This window comes from Sinocyclocheilus grahami, unplaced genomic scaffold (genome assembly GCF_001515645.1).
Source record: "Sinocyclocheilus grahami isolate Dianchi unplaced genomic scaffold, SAMN03320097.WGS_v1.1 scaffold369.1, whole genome shotgun sequence".
Lineage (NCBI taxonomy): Eukaryota > Metazoa > Chordata > Actinopteri > Cypriniformes > Cyprinidae > Sinocyclocheilus > Sinocyclocheilus grahami.
The window spans coordinates 922,015-939,072 of record NW_015505548.1 but is presented as its reverse complement, the minus strand read 5'-3'; the positions used below and the strand labels follow the sequence as shown (position 1 = coordinate 939,072).

The 17,058-nt window shown below is 36.9% G+C and overlaps 1 protein-coding gene across 1 annotated transcript in view; it reads right to left on the bottom strand.

Moving 5' to 3' along the window:
- Window positions 1-4,752: 4,752 nt before the first annotated feature.
- Window positions 4,753-17,058, bottom strand: part of LOC107549332 (pumilio homolog 2-like) — a 52,484-nt gene continuing 40,178 nt past the window's right edge. Inside the window, exons 13-19 of the mRNA XM_016230379.1 lie at window positions 14,574-14,702; window positions 14,196-14,333; window positions 12,691-12,816; window positions 11,189-11,260; window positions 9,379-9,500; window positions 7,261-7,453; window positions 4,753-7,156 (exon numbers count right to left, since the gene is read on the bottom strand). Coding sequence (XP_016085865.1) covers window positions 7,025-7,156; window positions 7,261-7,453; window positions 9,379-9,500; window positions 11,189-11,260; window positions 12,691-12,816; window positions 14,196-14,333; window positions 14,574-14,702 — 912 coding nt within the window. The 3' untranslated portion in view covers window positions 4,753-7,024. The remainder of the gene's footprint in view (window positions 7,157-7,260; window positions 7,454-9,378; window positions 9,501-11,188; window positions 11,261-12,690; window positions 12,817-14,195; window positions 14,334-14,573; window positions 14,703-17,058) is intronic.

Below are 17,058 nucleotides of genomic sequence, written 5' to 3'. Positions count from 1 at the left end.
CAGCATATCGGCAATATGGGAGTTTCTAGAGTCTATATCCCATAGTGAGATACCGAACTAATGTTAGAAAGAGAACGTTAGGTTACTGACGTAACCCCGGTTCTCTAATAACATGAAGTGAGGTATCTCACAAACATTGCCCTCCTTGCCTGTCCTACACGGAGAAGAGATATGTGGAGAGTGACGAAACGGCAGGTAGCTGCGATTTATATACAGGGAGGCGGAGACTCCCTAATTGCTGCAGCGATTGGTCTGCCATGGTGTTATTGGTGCTTCTGCGATCGGTCACGCCTGAGCAGGGGCGGATCTAGAAAATAATTTTTAGGGTGGCATGGGGTCTGTGAGGGGTGGCAACACCAAAGCAAGCCCCCATGCATAGTTTTTTGGGGATTTATGGTCTGACATACACAGTTGTGTTTACAAATATTGTATTACCATTAAGTAATCATCTATACTGTTTAAAATTTAAAATAAATAACAACATTTCAATATCCATCATGGCACCAAGTCAATACACGATAGAAAAAACTTCAACAGGTTATAAACGTTTCTGAGCTTGTATCACTAAACAAGACATGCGGTTCTATTAAAATTACATAGGCTACTTAGATGGTATAATCACGTTTAGTGCAAGTTTAAGAGCAACAAAAACTTTTGAATTTCCTAACATTAGAAAGAAATACAATAATATTAAAGCACTGAAACTATTTGATTTTCTGTTATTAACAGAGGTGAGAATGTCTGTAATCACCCAGAACAAACTCTATCAACCATATACTCTAGCAACACCCCAGCAACTGCATAGAAAGTGCCTAGCAACCACCCAGAATATCCTAGCAACCAACTAGCAACACTTTAGCAAACATTTAGAACATCTAACTGACCAAACCATTTATGTTTTTTAAACAAGACTTTAAGACAAGCCAGCATAAATTTGTCTTTCAAACTTTTCAAACTAGTTATTACAGTTTTTCTTACAGGTTTTTTTTTTTCAACGGCTTACATACATTTTCAAAACTTTGCCTCTTTTTTTTCAAAACTTTACACACAAATCCAAGAATTGCACACACAAAATGCAAAATGCCTCACATCTCTTGCAAAATGAAGCACTGCACTCAAAATATCACAAACACATCTCAAAAGCAAACATTTGCAAACACCTTTGCCATATTAATTACTGTTAGATTTTTGTGTTACATAGAGAATTGTGTGTTGTTTTGCAAAAGTGTTTTATGAGTCAAAAGCCGAGAATTAGCGTATGGTTTTGCAGATTTGGTGTGTGGTTCTGCTGTTTTGAGTGTCAGCTTTCCGAAATTGTGTGACAACAAGCAGGGTTTGTAATTAACACCCGCCATCCCGCCAAATGGTGGGAGTGGCGGGTAACGCTGTCAAATCACTAGCCAATTTGACAGGTTACTTTTCGTAAATTATGTTTAATAATTAATTTCTTGAGGAAGTTCATGTAAGCCAAATCTGCGCAGATTTAGTGTAAATACTGAACTCCAGACTCATCATGATATATTAAACAAGCCTAATTGCGCAGCATCTGGGCATAGCTTACTTGAACATACCCAGCCATGTACTAGCCATCGGGAGCACCGGGACATTCCCGGTGGGCCGATCGCCGAAGCGATGGAGACCTTATGGCCAGCGTGGCTGGCGCTGTTTTTAAATTACAGCCCACGCGAAACTGCAAAAAGCAAGTACTCCAAACGTGTGAAGCGGTGCTACCCGGTGCATCCGCCAACCACGCGTTAAAGCAGAGCGGGATCAATAAACACATCATACCCAAGACATTCATCTTCATTTAGTTCAGGATCGTTCTTGCTGTCTGAATGGTACTCCACGCCCTCCCCCTCACGCTTGCAAAACTTTTAGCGAGATAACAGTACCAAAATTGTAAGCGTAGAGAAAAGAAAGACGGAGCTGTACATATCGGTTTCCTCTTGGATTATTTCGGGAACTTTTTGCCCCACCTGCACAACAAGTCATTTAGACATTTGCAACAGTTAGTTTTTTTACACATACAGATTGGTTCTATGCAGTCAATCCGTTTTGCAGTTCTTTAAACTGTTGTTTTCGCTTGCAAATCACTGTTCACAGGCTTGCAGTGCTTTTGACCGTCTTTTGGCGAAAAAAACGTACCAAAAGTGTAAGCGCGGAAAAATGAAAGTCAGAAGCATGCAGATCATATTTATTTTGCGTTAGCATGAAGCTGCAGTTTCACAATAAATGAATTACACTTACGAGTAACAGTAAAATGCTGCAAAAAAAAATTCTTGCGCTTGAAACGCGATTTACACCTTCACAAAGCTTCTCTTGCGCATGCAAATTTAATTTACGCTTACAGTCTTATGTACACTTCCACAGCTCTTACCCTGCGTATGCAAATCTTTTAGACGTCATTCTACCTTCATAGGATCGGTCTCCTGCACAGCGCTGCGCTTCCGCCACGATTTATAAGAGATAAACAGCACAAATCGCTCGACCCATTCATAAATGACACAGAATTGTGTTATACAGTTGTGTGATATGACAACATTAAAGGTTCTGCCTGAAAACAGCCACGACAAAGTCAAATGCATGTAAACAAACTTTAATAGCTTATTTCTCTTTAAATGTTTCATTCAAATTCATTTTAAGTAAAATGTTAATTCAGTAAGAGCCTGATTAAAGATAAAAATCAGTGTCTCTGTGATTTTGTGTTTTCCATTTACAAACATTATTAAGTTCTTAAAGGGATAGTTCACCCAAAAATTGTAACTGTCTTCATTTAGGCTACTCAGCATCATGCCATTCCAAACCTGTATTAATTTCTTTCTTCTGTGGAACATAAAAGATATTTGGAGAAATTCAAGAAATGTTTGTCCATACAGTAGAAATCAAGGGTAACCAAAATGGTTTTGTAACATTCTACAAAATATCTTTTGTGTTTTACAGAAGAAAGTCAGTCATACAGGTTTGGAAAGACATGAGGGTGAGGAAAGGGTGACAGCATTTATTAGCAGTAAATGTCCTATGTTCTAGCACAAAATCAATGAAATTGGCTGGTGAGTGAAAAAGTTAATTTCAAACCCTGGTGAGAAGTAAAGATTATGTGTGCAAGCAGTTGAAAAAAACAAACAAACTGTAAATGCTTACAATTCAAATACACAGATGACTTTCCTGCCCACTGAGATCAATAACACTGTAACAAAAAACTCTTACTAGGATTCAGGAATTATTTTTTGCAGCTCAATGTCTATTACAGTATACATAAATTAAATTGCTGAATTAAACATCTGTATCTGTAATGAACTTTTGGGGAAAAATCATTTTCATTTTACTACTGTAAAGTAATATTGCAGTAGATGAAAAGCACAAGAAAAGTTCAAATTGTATGAACTTGGCATGCACCACAATATAGTACAGTAAAAAAAAATCTGTAATGAACTTTTGGGGAAAAATCATTTTCATTTTACTACTGTAAAGTAATATTGCAGTAGATGAAAAGCACTAGAAAAGTTCAAATTGTATGAACTTGGCATGCACCACAATATAGTACAGTAAAAAAAAATACAATTAAAAAAGTAAATTTAGCATCCTCTGCACATTTGGCCAAATTTCATTACAGTATACAGTACTATAGCAGTTTGGTCTCCTGACTCAAGACTAGCTATATCTCTAGGCAGTCATTTCTCAGTTCTTCAAAAATGCAGAACATAAAAAATGGTTACAAATAAAATTTGACAGTCACACACTTGAAGGTGTACAACATGTGCTACAGTTTACTGTACATACAGAAGAGTTACATTTCCATTATCTAATGTACTGGTACTGTACTGTAATTATATTGTATGTGTAAGTATAAAACCCCTGTAGATGATTGGCTCCGCTCTCTCCGTTGTTAGGATGCAGATTCTGACTGATGTGTCATCAGTTTTGCTACCTAATGTAATGTTTAAATTAGGCAACTCGTTAAAACTTTTTGAGAAATGTGTCTTTGTTTTGAAAACTGAATGAATGGTTTGGGGGCAAAAAAAAAGTGCCAACTAAAATCAGTTATATTAACAATCGAGAAAACAGATTTTTCCGTGATCGGCATCTTCTTTTTGATTTCATGTTATTGTTACGACTTATATCCATGATGAAAGTGGAGCGATCGGTCGGAGAATCGGATCACCAAACAATTAAGCGATGAATCTCAGACATATCCGGATGGGATTAGATTTCTCAGAGGACATAGTTACCTGAAAAGCAGTAATTATCTGATTCACAAACAAATGTTTTCTGGGGTGGCACACAGTCTATGGTGGCACAGCTTTTTCTTAGGTTGGCAGTTGCCACCCTGGTACATCCGCCCCTACCCCACTTCATGTTATCAGAGAACTGGGGTTACGTCAGTAACCTAACGATCTTTCTTTCATAAAGCTGATAAAACTAAAGACTCTTCGAATACGGATGCAATTCTCAATACAATACAATGCAATACAATACTAGTAGATACTCAAGATTTAACGCGAGATTGGCAGAAACTGTGTGTTATTTCCCCTTTAAGTTTGTATAATTTTTACTAAACATAAAACATTTTGTATGTTAAATATTTATTAAGCCGAATTAAACTATTAAAATATTTTGTGTGATAATCGACAGCACGCCACAAGCATTTCAATTAGAAATATTTAACCAGGAACATTCCTTTCAGCTGTCAATGAGTGTGCAGTGAGTGTAATGTATTTAGAGTGAATAATAAAAGCTGAAGAGACAAAAATCAAATGTTAGAAGAACAGTTTAATCATACATAGTCACAATTCTGCTTCCAAAAAAACAAAACAAAAAGAGTTCTTTTCTCATCTAACATCTGGAAATGTACATAAGGCCACCTGAAAATGTACATGACTTTGACAGTGTGACAAAACTCATATGTTCATATTTATATAATTGACAATATCTTACAATTATTTTGCTTACAAGTTAGTGGCTGCTCCAAAATACAGCACTCCTTTATACAAAAATAATTCTTGTCCAGTCCTGTGAAATTTCCATGGTAGCAGGTAGAACCAAAGACAGCCCCATGTTTTTCTTTTTTTCTTTCTTTAAATTCATAAATTTTTAGTTATTTTATTCAACTGCCACATGTCAAAATGACTATGTTAACAGAAGGTGTCACTGCTCCAGGTACATAAAGAGGCTGACCTTTTCCAAGAACTGATTAAAAACAAAACCATCTTGAGATTGTGACGCATAAAAAGTTTTTCTTTAAAATAACGCTTGTTCAAAGAAAACTGTATATACTTATATTCAAAGGGAAAGGAGTGATGAATATTCACACATCAAAATGCACATTTTTGATTTTTCTTCCCCAAAAAGTGTAAAAGACATTCCATTTACAGCGTTAACGTTTACAAATGTACAACTGTACAGACAAAATAAAAGCAAATCACTACGCAATTTAGCAAGGCCTGTCCAACATCACAACTAGGTTTTTTTTCTTCTATTTAACTAATAAACTTACACTTAACTCCACATATACTACATGTATTCTACATTTATTCATATGAAGCAAAGTAACAAAAGCCATTAATATATTAGCCATACAGAAAAATTGTGAAGCAGAGAACGGCAGCCCCACATCTATTCTCTGAAAAGTATACTCTTGCACATTCTCAATCTACAATCTACACTGCTGAATGCCGCACATTTGATCCTACCCCGCAACGTCTCACGTTCATGAAATCAATTCTTTTCTACTTGTTCCAAAGCCAAACGTCCTTGGATGACTCCAAGGACAGGGACGTCGCCTACAAACTTCTCCACTTTGCCCAGGAGAGCATCATCTAAAACTCAAGAGCCGTCTCCACCCACACCCGAAAACAGCAACAATTTAATATTTGTACTTGTACTTGTACATAAAAATGCTAAACATTTTGCCTAAGCTATTACAATGTAAAGAGATGATAATCAGCACACAACCATACCGTTTCTAGGGCAGTGTTCAAAAAAACTACTCAACAGACGGATGTTCTACAAACATGATGACAAAGAAAAATCATTCCATTAAAACATTAAATATCCAGACACAGCATGCCAAATCTCCCCACCCCTTGCATGCCTCGCATACCTCCCACACACCCCAAAATGGAAAAATTCCAGGTATCGGTCTAACTCGTAGCTGTGTAAAATGGCAGGTGCACTGGTGTCCTTACACTTCATTCGAAACAATAGTGAGCCAAGACAATAGATGTTCAACAGACTTGGTCAGTGGGGTATATAGTATACTGCAACCGCACACTTAAAATGAAAAAGAAAAAAGAATCCGGAGCAGTTAATCAAATAAGATGCGCACCTGAGGCAATTGCAGATACTTCAAACCACTTCTGAATGATACAACTCCCATTTAAAGGTAGCAAAGCTCTATGATTGGTTGAGAATATCGTAACACAACTAACTCAATGGCATGGCAGACAGAAGTGGTCATCTACAAGCAAGATTTGTTTAAGCTCAAGCTGACTGGTTCATTATTTTTCATCAGCAGCTTTGGCATGTGTACCATCAGGCTAAAACTGGGCTTAAACGTACCACACTTCTTAAATGTGGATAAAAAATTTTATAAAAAAAAAAAGAAAGTAATTAAAAAGGATCACTCAGTTTGGCCTTATAAAGTCACTTGCTGGTGTAAACTGTAAGAACTTTAAATTTTCAGCAAACATTTCTTTTTCAGAGAATGTACAAGGTAAAAAATGTACAAGATATTTACTAGAAAAGAAAAAAGGAAACAGTCAGTCACATCAATTACATCATAAACAAAGGTGTTGTGCTTTACCCAGGAAACAGCTTACAGACCATGCACTCTCTAGTGGGGGGTGGTGGAGGTAATAATGGGCACTGCACCAGGGACTGGTCAGACGTTTCAGCATTCTTCGGTGAAGCCTACTTCTTTTCTTTTTTTGGTAAAATCCCTAAAGGGTATGAACTCCACGGTGGAGCAGATGCCCATAACAGACATGGTTTTGAGGGAAAGGGGTGTGATTTGGGTGTGAGGCCCTTACATTAGGCCGTTGGTGGGGCCCCCAATAGGGCCTAGGTCTGATCCACTCTTCATGTAGTACTTCTCCAACTTAGCCAGGATGTGTTTTCCATATGTGTATTTACGGAGAGTGGCAATATGGGGCCGAATCTGAAATTGACAACAGCAACGGTTTAAAATACTGCCTGTGATGATTATGTTTTTAATCTTTTCTTCAATTATTTTACTGATGCGACAGCATTCTGTGCTTATACCTTGTGCATGATGATCTTGCGCTGGGCAGGTTCTGCCATGTCAATCATTCTTTGCACTACATAATTTGCATACTGGTCCTTCATCATGGTGTAGAGGGCACTATGAGGGCCATCTTTCTGACAGCAGACTTCATCGATCAGCAGGGCCCTCTCCGCACGGGACGAATGAATCACACACTTCTCAACAACATTACTACAAGAGACAGACACAAACAAAATAAAGGGAAATTTTGAGTTTTCAGATGACCAAAGGTTATCTTTATATATCTTTACATAATATATTAAATGGGAAAAAACATAAGTCGCGTATAAGTTGCATTTTATAGTTTCATTCAGAAATAGGCCTAAAACCGACACGAAATGTTTACAAACATTATAATAAACACTGTTAACATAGCTAGGCTATTTTAGTTCCCCAATAATCTTGTTGGTTAACGGTTAACAATCGGTTAACGAGCGTCGGATGTCGGTTAGGAAAAATAAACGAAATGAACTAGGTAGAGTGCTGTACAATTTTTTATAGAAATAAATTCTAGATAAATTTTAAACACTGTACGATTTATATTGTTCTTTATATTATTATTTTAATATAACATTTATAGAAAGAAAACTTAGCATTGCCTTCACAACAAAACAAATAAAAGTAGGGGTTAAACGATTACCGGTTGGATGGTAAACCAAGATGACCAAATTTCTGGTCAAACTATTTTAAGGAAACCAGGGACATTTCCTAGTTCAGTGGTCAAAATGTAATTGAAATTTCATTGGTTATTACCTATGAATTAAATAATAATAATAGTAAAAAATATACACACAAACAGTATTACTTGGATTTAACTTGAATAGATATTATGTGGATACCTTTAAACTGATAAGGTTGTCTCTTTCGATAAGTAATGATAATAGTGCTCTTCTCTCAACCAGGTTACATTCAAGTCGCTCCATCCCATACCTACTCTGATTGGCTTGATCATCTTTCATAGGCATAAATGTGTTCATAGGAAATGTGTTCATAGTAAGTATAAGATAAAAGTACATGTCGTTCAAATCTAAATGAACCGGAAAAGCTGATTAGTTTAACAAAGCCTTCATTATAACGCACGGCAGAAAAAAACATTAGCCTTTATCTCGCAATAGCCCTGAAATTATTGTTTTGCTAAATTAAGCTGGTCTTTAGGCTAATGCACACAACCTACAACTAGAGAGAAAAGACAAAAAAAATTCTCACATTTCTCTTGTCATAAAACACTATCTACTATGACAATGGTACAATATTCCAAGTTGAAAGACAAAAATTAAGCGTTTTCTCCTCAATATAAACCTTTATAAAGAAAACTCTTAATATGACTTAATGCAGTAAGATGGTGACAATAAAAGACCACACTCTGCAACATCAATAAGGTGTATACTAACCATATACAGGCAAGCAGAGATGGCTAGAATATGAACACAACACGCAAAATTTAGTGTTTTCGTCCCATACAAAATCATTATAAATAAAACACTTAATGTGGCTTAATGGACAAAGACAGTGGTATAATAAAAAGGTCAAATTCAGTGAACAATAAAAATATATACAAAGTACAGGCAGGCAGATGAACCTAGAATATAAACACAGTGTGCTAAATTGCACGTTAAGAATTTTCTTTATAATGGTTTTCTATGGGAGGAAACAGCTTAAATGGGTAGTTCACTTTCGGTTGCTGGTCCCCATTGACTTGTCATTGTCAATGGGGACCAGCAACTGAAGGTGAACTATCCCTTTAATATGAAACTTTGCTCAATGAGTTCATATTCTGGCTACACCGACTTGTCTGTAAATAGTACAATTGTATACCTAATTTGGTCTTAATGCATTTAGCCACGTTAACCTTTTTCTTTATAATGGCTTTGTGGGAGGAAAACGCTTAATGTGAATCTTTGGGCATTCCGTGCAAATTCTGGGCTCTACTGCTTTTCTGTACATAGTATGCTTTATTAATAAGGTGTATACTGAATTTGGTCCTCAAAATTTGGTCTTAGTACATTAAGCATTTTAGAATGTTTTTGGTCACTATAATCATGATATGAAATCATACCTTTTCATCTCTATAATATAGTTTTCTCAGATTAACTGACCTTGCGAATTTATGCTGACTCAGAGCCAGAACCTTCCCTCTGACCTCTGCCACTATCTTGCTCTTGTCTTCTGGACGCCCATGTTCTAAAACATGCTGGATCACGTAGTTACCATACTGATCCTGCAGGTGGAGACAGGCAAAGGACAGTGGGAGGGAGAGAGAAATACATAATATTACTGTAACAGCTCACAAATAAATAAACATCAAACAGAACAAGATATGAAATACTAGTACAACAAGGTTGAGCAAGGATACTTTAACCACATACCTTAACAATAAACAACTGACCTTAAAAAAGCTGAAATCTCCAGGCCCTCAATGGGGTGATTTCAAAAATAGCAACCCATGGCCATTGATATTAATACTTCCACTTTATCTAACCAATGATTGATCCTACTAATTGGTATTTGGCGAATAACCCTATAAGAAACCACACAACACCCACTCAAATACAGACAGACCAACATTCATTTGGAAGGTGGCAAAAACGCGCACGCCAATGTCAGAAGCTGTGGGATTCAGTCTACACCCTTTGTCTATCTTACCTGTCCCTCAAATTTGAAGGAACGGTCACTACTTTATTGTTTTGGGTAGGCTTATTTGCACAAGATTAGTTCAACTATTAAGGATGCACATCATAAATCAAGTTGTTGGTCTGAGGTGCTCTGGGTGGAGCAGAAACGGTAAATTATTGAAAGTGCCAGAAACACTGAATTACAAAGTGATTAAAAAAAATCATTAAAAGAGAGAAATAGACCTTAAGAGAAATGTTCCTATTCAGTTGGATGACAACAAACAAGGCTGTGAGGGTTAGATGTACAGTTCGTCGAATATGTCAGGACTCAACAATAAGGACTGCACAATAACCCTGGGCCAACTGATAGAACTGTCACTCTCCCTATCGAATCAGAGCTATGTTGTCTCTTTCTTACATTTATGTGCCTCAAAAACATAAGCATTTAGTTTTTGATTGATATAACATTATGAATCAGGCTTTAATGTGTCAACATGCAAGATACCTACCGAAAGTGCAGACATGATGTAAATACATAACCACAGTAACTGGGATAAAAAAAAAAAGTAGTGGAAAAAAGTCAATTGTAAAGTTACTACATTACTATGATATAGTATAGTAAATTGGTATTAGTAACAATATCTTGACACTTTACTGGTATCGTCACAATACCAGAATTTTAGTAGTCTGGTAGTCAACTCCTATATCTCACAGGCTTGCTTGTGTCAAATTAATTGTTTTATGTGCCTCAAAAACATAAGCATTTAGTTTTTGATTGATATAACATTATGAATCAGGCTTTAATGTGTCAACATGCAAGATACCTACCGAAAGTGCAGACATGATGTAAATACATAACCACAGTAACGAATGGGATAAAAAAAAAAAAAGTAGTGGAAAAAAGTAAATTGTAAAGTTACTACATTACTATGATATAGTATAGTAAATTGGTATTAGTAACAATATCTTGACACTTTACTGGTATCGTCACAATACCAGAATTTTAGTAGTCTGGTAGTCAACTCCTATATCTCACAGGCTTGCTTGTGTCAAATTAATTGTCGTCTACACTAATAAGGTCTATAATATATTAGGATTGGGTTTTAGGCAGAAAGTAGAGATGTGGCAGCCATTAAGGAAGAAAGTTGTGTAAGGTAAAGTGTGAGTGAAAAGAACCCTGCAATGCAAATAGCAACTGGAGAAGCATCTAGGTGTTAAACACAGGCTGGTTAGAAGGTAGACGAAGAGACGCCAGGAGGTTCTTGTGAGTGGGAGGAAGGCACGTGACTCTGACCTTGAACAGTGCATCGCTGGACACTGTATAATATGTTTTGGGGGTCATCTCCAATGAAACGCCTTGATATTTCTAGATAAAATAAGTGAGGGGGCAAGGGGTGGGTAATGTTTTGCATCATAAAAATCCATCAGCACATCTAACTGGACATAAGAATATCCTTCAAAGCAATTGAATGCTACTTCAAAGTAGGTAAAAAGGTATAAAATTAACAAACAAGTCATGCAGAAAACATCAATCGCCTCCACACTATCCCACAAAGTACTACAACCCTAAGCTCTTCTCATTGCATGGCCTCTTTTCCATTCACACAGAAGGAACAATGAACAAGTGTACTTGTCTATAAAGTGATCAAACTCAAAACATAATTATATTGTAATGAATAAAATAATAATAATAATAATAATAATGCGTTACACACACACACACACACACACAAACCTAATGGGGTGAGCTACCTAATAGGGTAACATTTTAGGCATCATAGGCACAAACTACAAAACTACAAAAACCAGGCTGCAAGTTAAGTTACCTGATTTTAACTACAGGGAAGCACTGCATGTATTTAATAATGTAAGAAATAAGGCAATCACAGAACAATCCTCTATTTCACTCAATAAAAGTTTAAGCAGACATACACATTTCAAAATAAAATCTCACAAAATATCGTCTCTGTGTACTAAAAAGGCTTATATATTTTTTTGTCAAATAAAACTCACTATAGAATTATAATGTCCCTTCTCCTAAATACCAGCATCTCTAGTAGTAAACAATGATTCTAAAAGCTATTGGCAATTTAAAACAAACAAACAAACAAAAAAAAGTAGTTAGACTCTTTTCTCCCCAACTTCTAGTTTCAATAAGAAAATACAACTGTGCCATTTTGCAGGGTCTTTAAGAGCAGAGTTGTGTTAGCTCAGCAACATGCTAACACTGCACTGAAATTAACTGAGCATTAGTCGAGTCTTATGCGTTTGAGTAAGCGTTGTTTGCCATGAAGACCGTTTCTAATCAGTCACATGTTTGGATGCAGCCTTATGAGCCATTCAAACAGAACACAGAATGTTTTTATATTGAAAAAAGCTAGATGCAGGGCAGTGGAATGAAAAATTGCAAGATTAAGATGCATTAACTTGAGCGCTGCATTTTTTAGAATACTGTGACTTGCACTAGATGCTGCAATAGATGCAAGTGCAATAGATGTAAGCACAACAGTCAAATTCTGTCTAGCGTATGTTTATAAAGAAAAGCAATGAAAAATGAAACGCAAAGGAATGCAAAAACATGTTCTGTGTAAACGGTCCCTTATAAGGCAGCTGCCAATCTTGGCACTTCGCAACATTTCATTACTTTTTTATTATTATTATTAATTTTGACATTTTCTACTAGGATTATTTTTTGAAAGATGAAAAGAGGCCACACAATAAGAAACTAACTACAGCAAGAGTGGTAGACATCAGAAATTCTTAGAATTCCCGGATGACACATTCAGGAAGTCATACCTGTCCCAGCTGCTCAGAGTGCTGGTGGAGTTCTTCCAGGATGGGCAGGGTCTGCTCCTGGGTACAGTGCTCCAGGATACGCTGGATCACCCTGCAGCCATACGGATGAGTGGACAAAACAAACACCTACACACAGACACACACAAAAAAAACATTAACAGACATCATGCTGCATCCAGTTCACTAGAAAGACATTACATCACTGATCATATTATTAGTGGTTTTCTTAAATACCAACATATAGGGCCAGGGAGGTATGACCAAAATCATTTTGCAATGTATGAGAATTTCCTATCACAATATAGTTTAATTTGTATAGTATAATTTTATTTGAGATTTAAAGTCAAACTAAAAGACAAGATCATAAACAAACAACTAGGCAGAACCTTAAGTAGAGCTAAATTCATTCTATGTTAATTCACATCTTTACTTATGGCATGGCTCACCCAGCATTTTTTCATATTAGTCTGTTTATTCGTTACACAGAGGGGCCAGTTAGATACAGCTACCAAGTTAAACCTTTGTTTTAAGTACTAGTGTGGCCAACTAACAGTTAGATAAAGGATGAACAGTCTTACTTTTACATTTTCAAATTAGACCAATCTAAGTTTTAATGCAACTGACTTAGACTAGTATTACAGGTTAGTCATCCAATTTATTTATTGAAGACTGCTCATACTGTATCTAAGTATTTTATGCAACTGGCCCCAGGTGTAAGTAACAAAGCAGTCCTGTCTACTGATATAGTATTGAAGCGTCTCGACCAATCTGACACACTAATTTTTATTTGATTTAACAAATCAATTATTCATTAGATTAACAAATCGTCACAGTCCCCTCACTCAATAAACTGGATGCCAGGATTTCTGCTGAACACATCCCCCCTTTTATGTAGTATGTTGGACTAGTTTAAGTGTTTATGTAGTTAATAAAACCTTACTTGTATCACACTTGACGTGGTTCATTGTTTGCTTATAACTGGAGTCACTTAATCATGCAGATTTACGCTACAAGCTTTTGTAGAATTGTACAGTAAGAAAGTTATTTCCCTTAACCAGGAAATTAACGTTCTTAGAATTGACAAGACAGTTGACCCTGAGAGGTCAGCTAAATATCTACAGCGGATCTAAAATATTCATAATTAATCATAACTAGTTATGGTTAATTATTCATATTTCCCATGAGCTGATTCGTTACAGTATATAGTAAGCACTTTATTTCTAAAGCACGTCACAAAGTGCTTTACATCCATGATAAAAGAAAATAATTTGGAACACACACAAAATATATAGCCAGAATATTTCTACCAGGGTATAAATGGTATAGCAAAAACTCTGGAATTTTTTTTTTTTGCACATGTTTTTAATATGGACTACAGTAGACTACAAAGGCTCTTAAAGAAACTTATTAACATAAATGCAATAATATGCATCAATATTTGGTCTGCCACCACCATATAAGTCAATCCTGTTTCTGGGTGTTTTGAGTGTCTGTGGAGCTGATACCTGTCCCTGGAAGGCATCAATGATGAACTGAAGAGCCTGGGGCTGGACACACTCAATGCATTTCTGCACCACATGATTTCCATTCTGATCCTTCACACATTTCAGCACATGGCCATCCAACTCCCGTACGATGTCACTCTGACACATGAGAAATAAAAAATTACAACCTTCAATTAAACATTTAATCATTCTGAAGTTCTGAGAAATACTACCATTTCTAAACATTTTCTGTTTTAATAGATGTAGACTTAAATGTATAAAAAAATTTTTTTTGTAAATCCTAGTGGACTGTAGCCTACTTTAGTACAATCAAACAATCCCTAACATTGTGGTTTAATGTGGAATGTGGAAAGAAAACAAAAGGCAACTTACAATTACCTGCTGGTCAGAAGAGATGGATTCCAGAGCTTTTTGAATCACACGACAACCGTACATCTGCAGAGCCAGTGGCAACACATGGCCACGGATACGAGTCGCAAGTGCCAGTTTCTGATCCACACTGCCGAACTGTAGCAGAGAATCAGAGAACGCAGTTACTCTCAAAGACAGAAATGCATCATGCACAAGTCATCATGTTGACTCAATAACCAGAACTGTTCTTAGCAATAACACGCTTTACTGCTCAAACACGTTCAACCACAGCAGCTCTGTATACAGGACTGAACTGAACTACAAAAAAACCCAAAATGGTGCTCTTCGCACATGCGCAGAAGATAAAACATAACTTAATCTCCCCTCTTTTCTTTTTATGTATAACTAGTTAACATTAGAGAGTTAGTTTGAATGACTAAACATTGACAAAACATAAGTAAATCATTGTTAAATCCTTTCAGTCTTTAAGATGGCAAACGCCTGTGCTGAGAGCTTTCAGAAGGCCAAGTGCAGATGCCCCCTTTTTTGTCAAGCACTTAGCTAGCTGCTCTTTGGTGGCTGACCACAAGATCTGCTGAACAGTTCCAGAGTGTATAAGCTCATTCATACTGCTGATTTCTAGGTGCAGTCTCTTTTCGGGTGACAGATTTTGTAGATTTGAGAGCATCGAGAAGGGAATGATTGTCTGTTATACACACAATGGGCAAGTTGTTGCATGAGCAGCCACCAGTGGTAATCTCAGAGTAGAGTGTAGCGAGGAAAACTGCACTGTCAATCCTGATGCGTTTTGACTGCCAGGATATAGGTGAGAATTTTCCATTTTCTCCCATAAGCATGATGAAATGTCCACCCTGTGTGCCACCATCTGGAAGGTTTCCCATTGAGGAATCACTGTACACCACTAATTTAACTTTCTTTCTTTCCCAAGGTACTGGAACCTCAAGGTGAGCTCTTCTGATTTTAATTTTCTGATTAGTTTATTTAAACAATGCAGGGTCTGAACAGTAGCATGTTTTGTGTTAGATGCCAAGATGGATATGTCACACATTATGTCAGGTCTGCTTTGCCTGGCAACCCACAATATTTTTCCAATCTTTGATTTTAGCATGCCCATCTCAACGTCTGTCAGTGAAGCTTTACGCTGTGTTGCTCTGGTGGAATCCACTGGAATGGGTTGCAGATTTTGTACGTTCCTTGTTGTACATGTATTTCATCCTCCAGAGAATATACTTCTATTCCAGTATGTCTTTCATTTTCTAATAATTGCTCCCACAGTTGATTTCTTCACACTAAGCTGCTTACCTATTGCAGATTCAGTCTTCCCAGCCTGGTGGAGGTCTACAATTTTGGTCTTGGCCATGGTGGAGTTTGGAGTGTGACTGTTTGAGGTTTTGGACAGGTGTCTTTTATACTGATAACAAGTTCAAACAGATACCATTAATACAGGTAACGTGTGGAGGACAGAGGAGCCTCTTAAAGAAGAAGTTACAGGTCTGTGAGAGCCAGAAATCTTGCTTGTTTGTAGGTGACCAAATACTTATTTTACCGAGGAATTTACCAATTAATTCTTTAAAAATCCTACAATGTGATTTTCTGGATTTTTTTCCTCATTTTGTCTCTCATAGCTGAGGTATACCTATGATGAAAATTACAGGCCTCTCTCATCTTTTTAAGTGGGAGAACTTGCACAATTGGTGGCTGACTAAATACTTTTTTGCCCCACTGTAGCTGAAACTGTCATGCTCTTCCCGTCCAACTTGAAAGCCATCTTTCAATTAAGGAATGATAGTTGTGGATAATGCATCTGTACCACCCCAAATAAAGTCATCCACATGAGATGCAAGAATCCCCATCACTTTGCAGGAATGTAAATGTCTCTGGTTAACTCTTTACCTTGTAAAAAGGCTGCTTTAATGTCCATGGAGTTTAGCTGCCATTTATTCTGACATATGACTGCCATGATCATTTTTAGAGACTCTGAACTACATGTAGGTGAGTCTTTGGGAAGGTCTTGAAAGTCTAGCCTTAGGTACAACTCCAGCAGTTGTTTATTTTAGTGTGCACATCCATCTCGTGGAGATGCACTTCTGCCCTTCATCTTTCACTTCTTCAAAGGTTATTTCTCTTCCAGGTGCTGAGTTCTGTATTTTTTGCAGGCATGAAGAGATCATCAAGTACTATCAGTATATCATCCTCATTGTAGTCAGTGCTCAACTTAGCATGTTCAGATGGAATCGCCTGAACACTGTCCATTTGTCCTAGATCGACTGATCCAGTTGTCCCAGCAATTTCCTCAGGCTCACTGTACTGCAAATTACACCAGTTCTTGTGCTTTCCAGTAACTTTTCCTGCTCGGCTGAGGATTTTCCCAGTGTGAGTTTGTCCACTTTGATTGTGTATTTCACCATTTGGCCAATTTTTAGTCTTAGACCTTCACAGCTCATGGATGAGTGGGTTTGTGTCATCTGGGATTGATCAAGATTATCCCCTC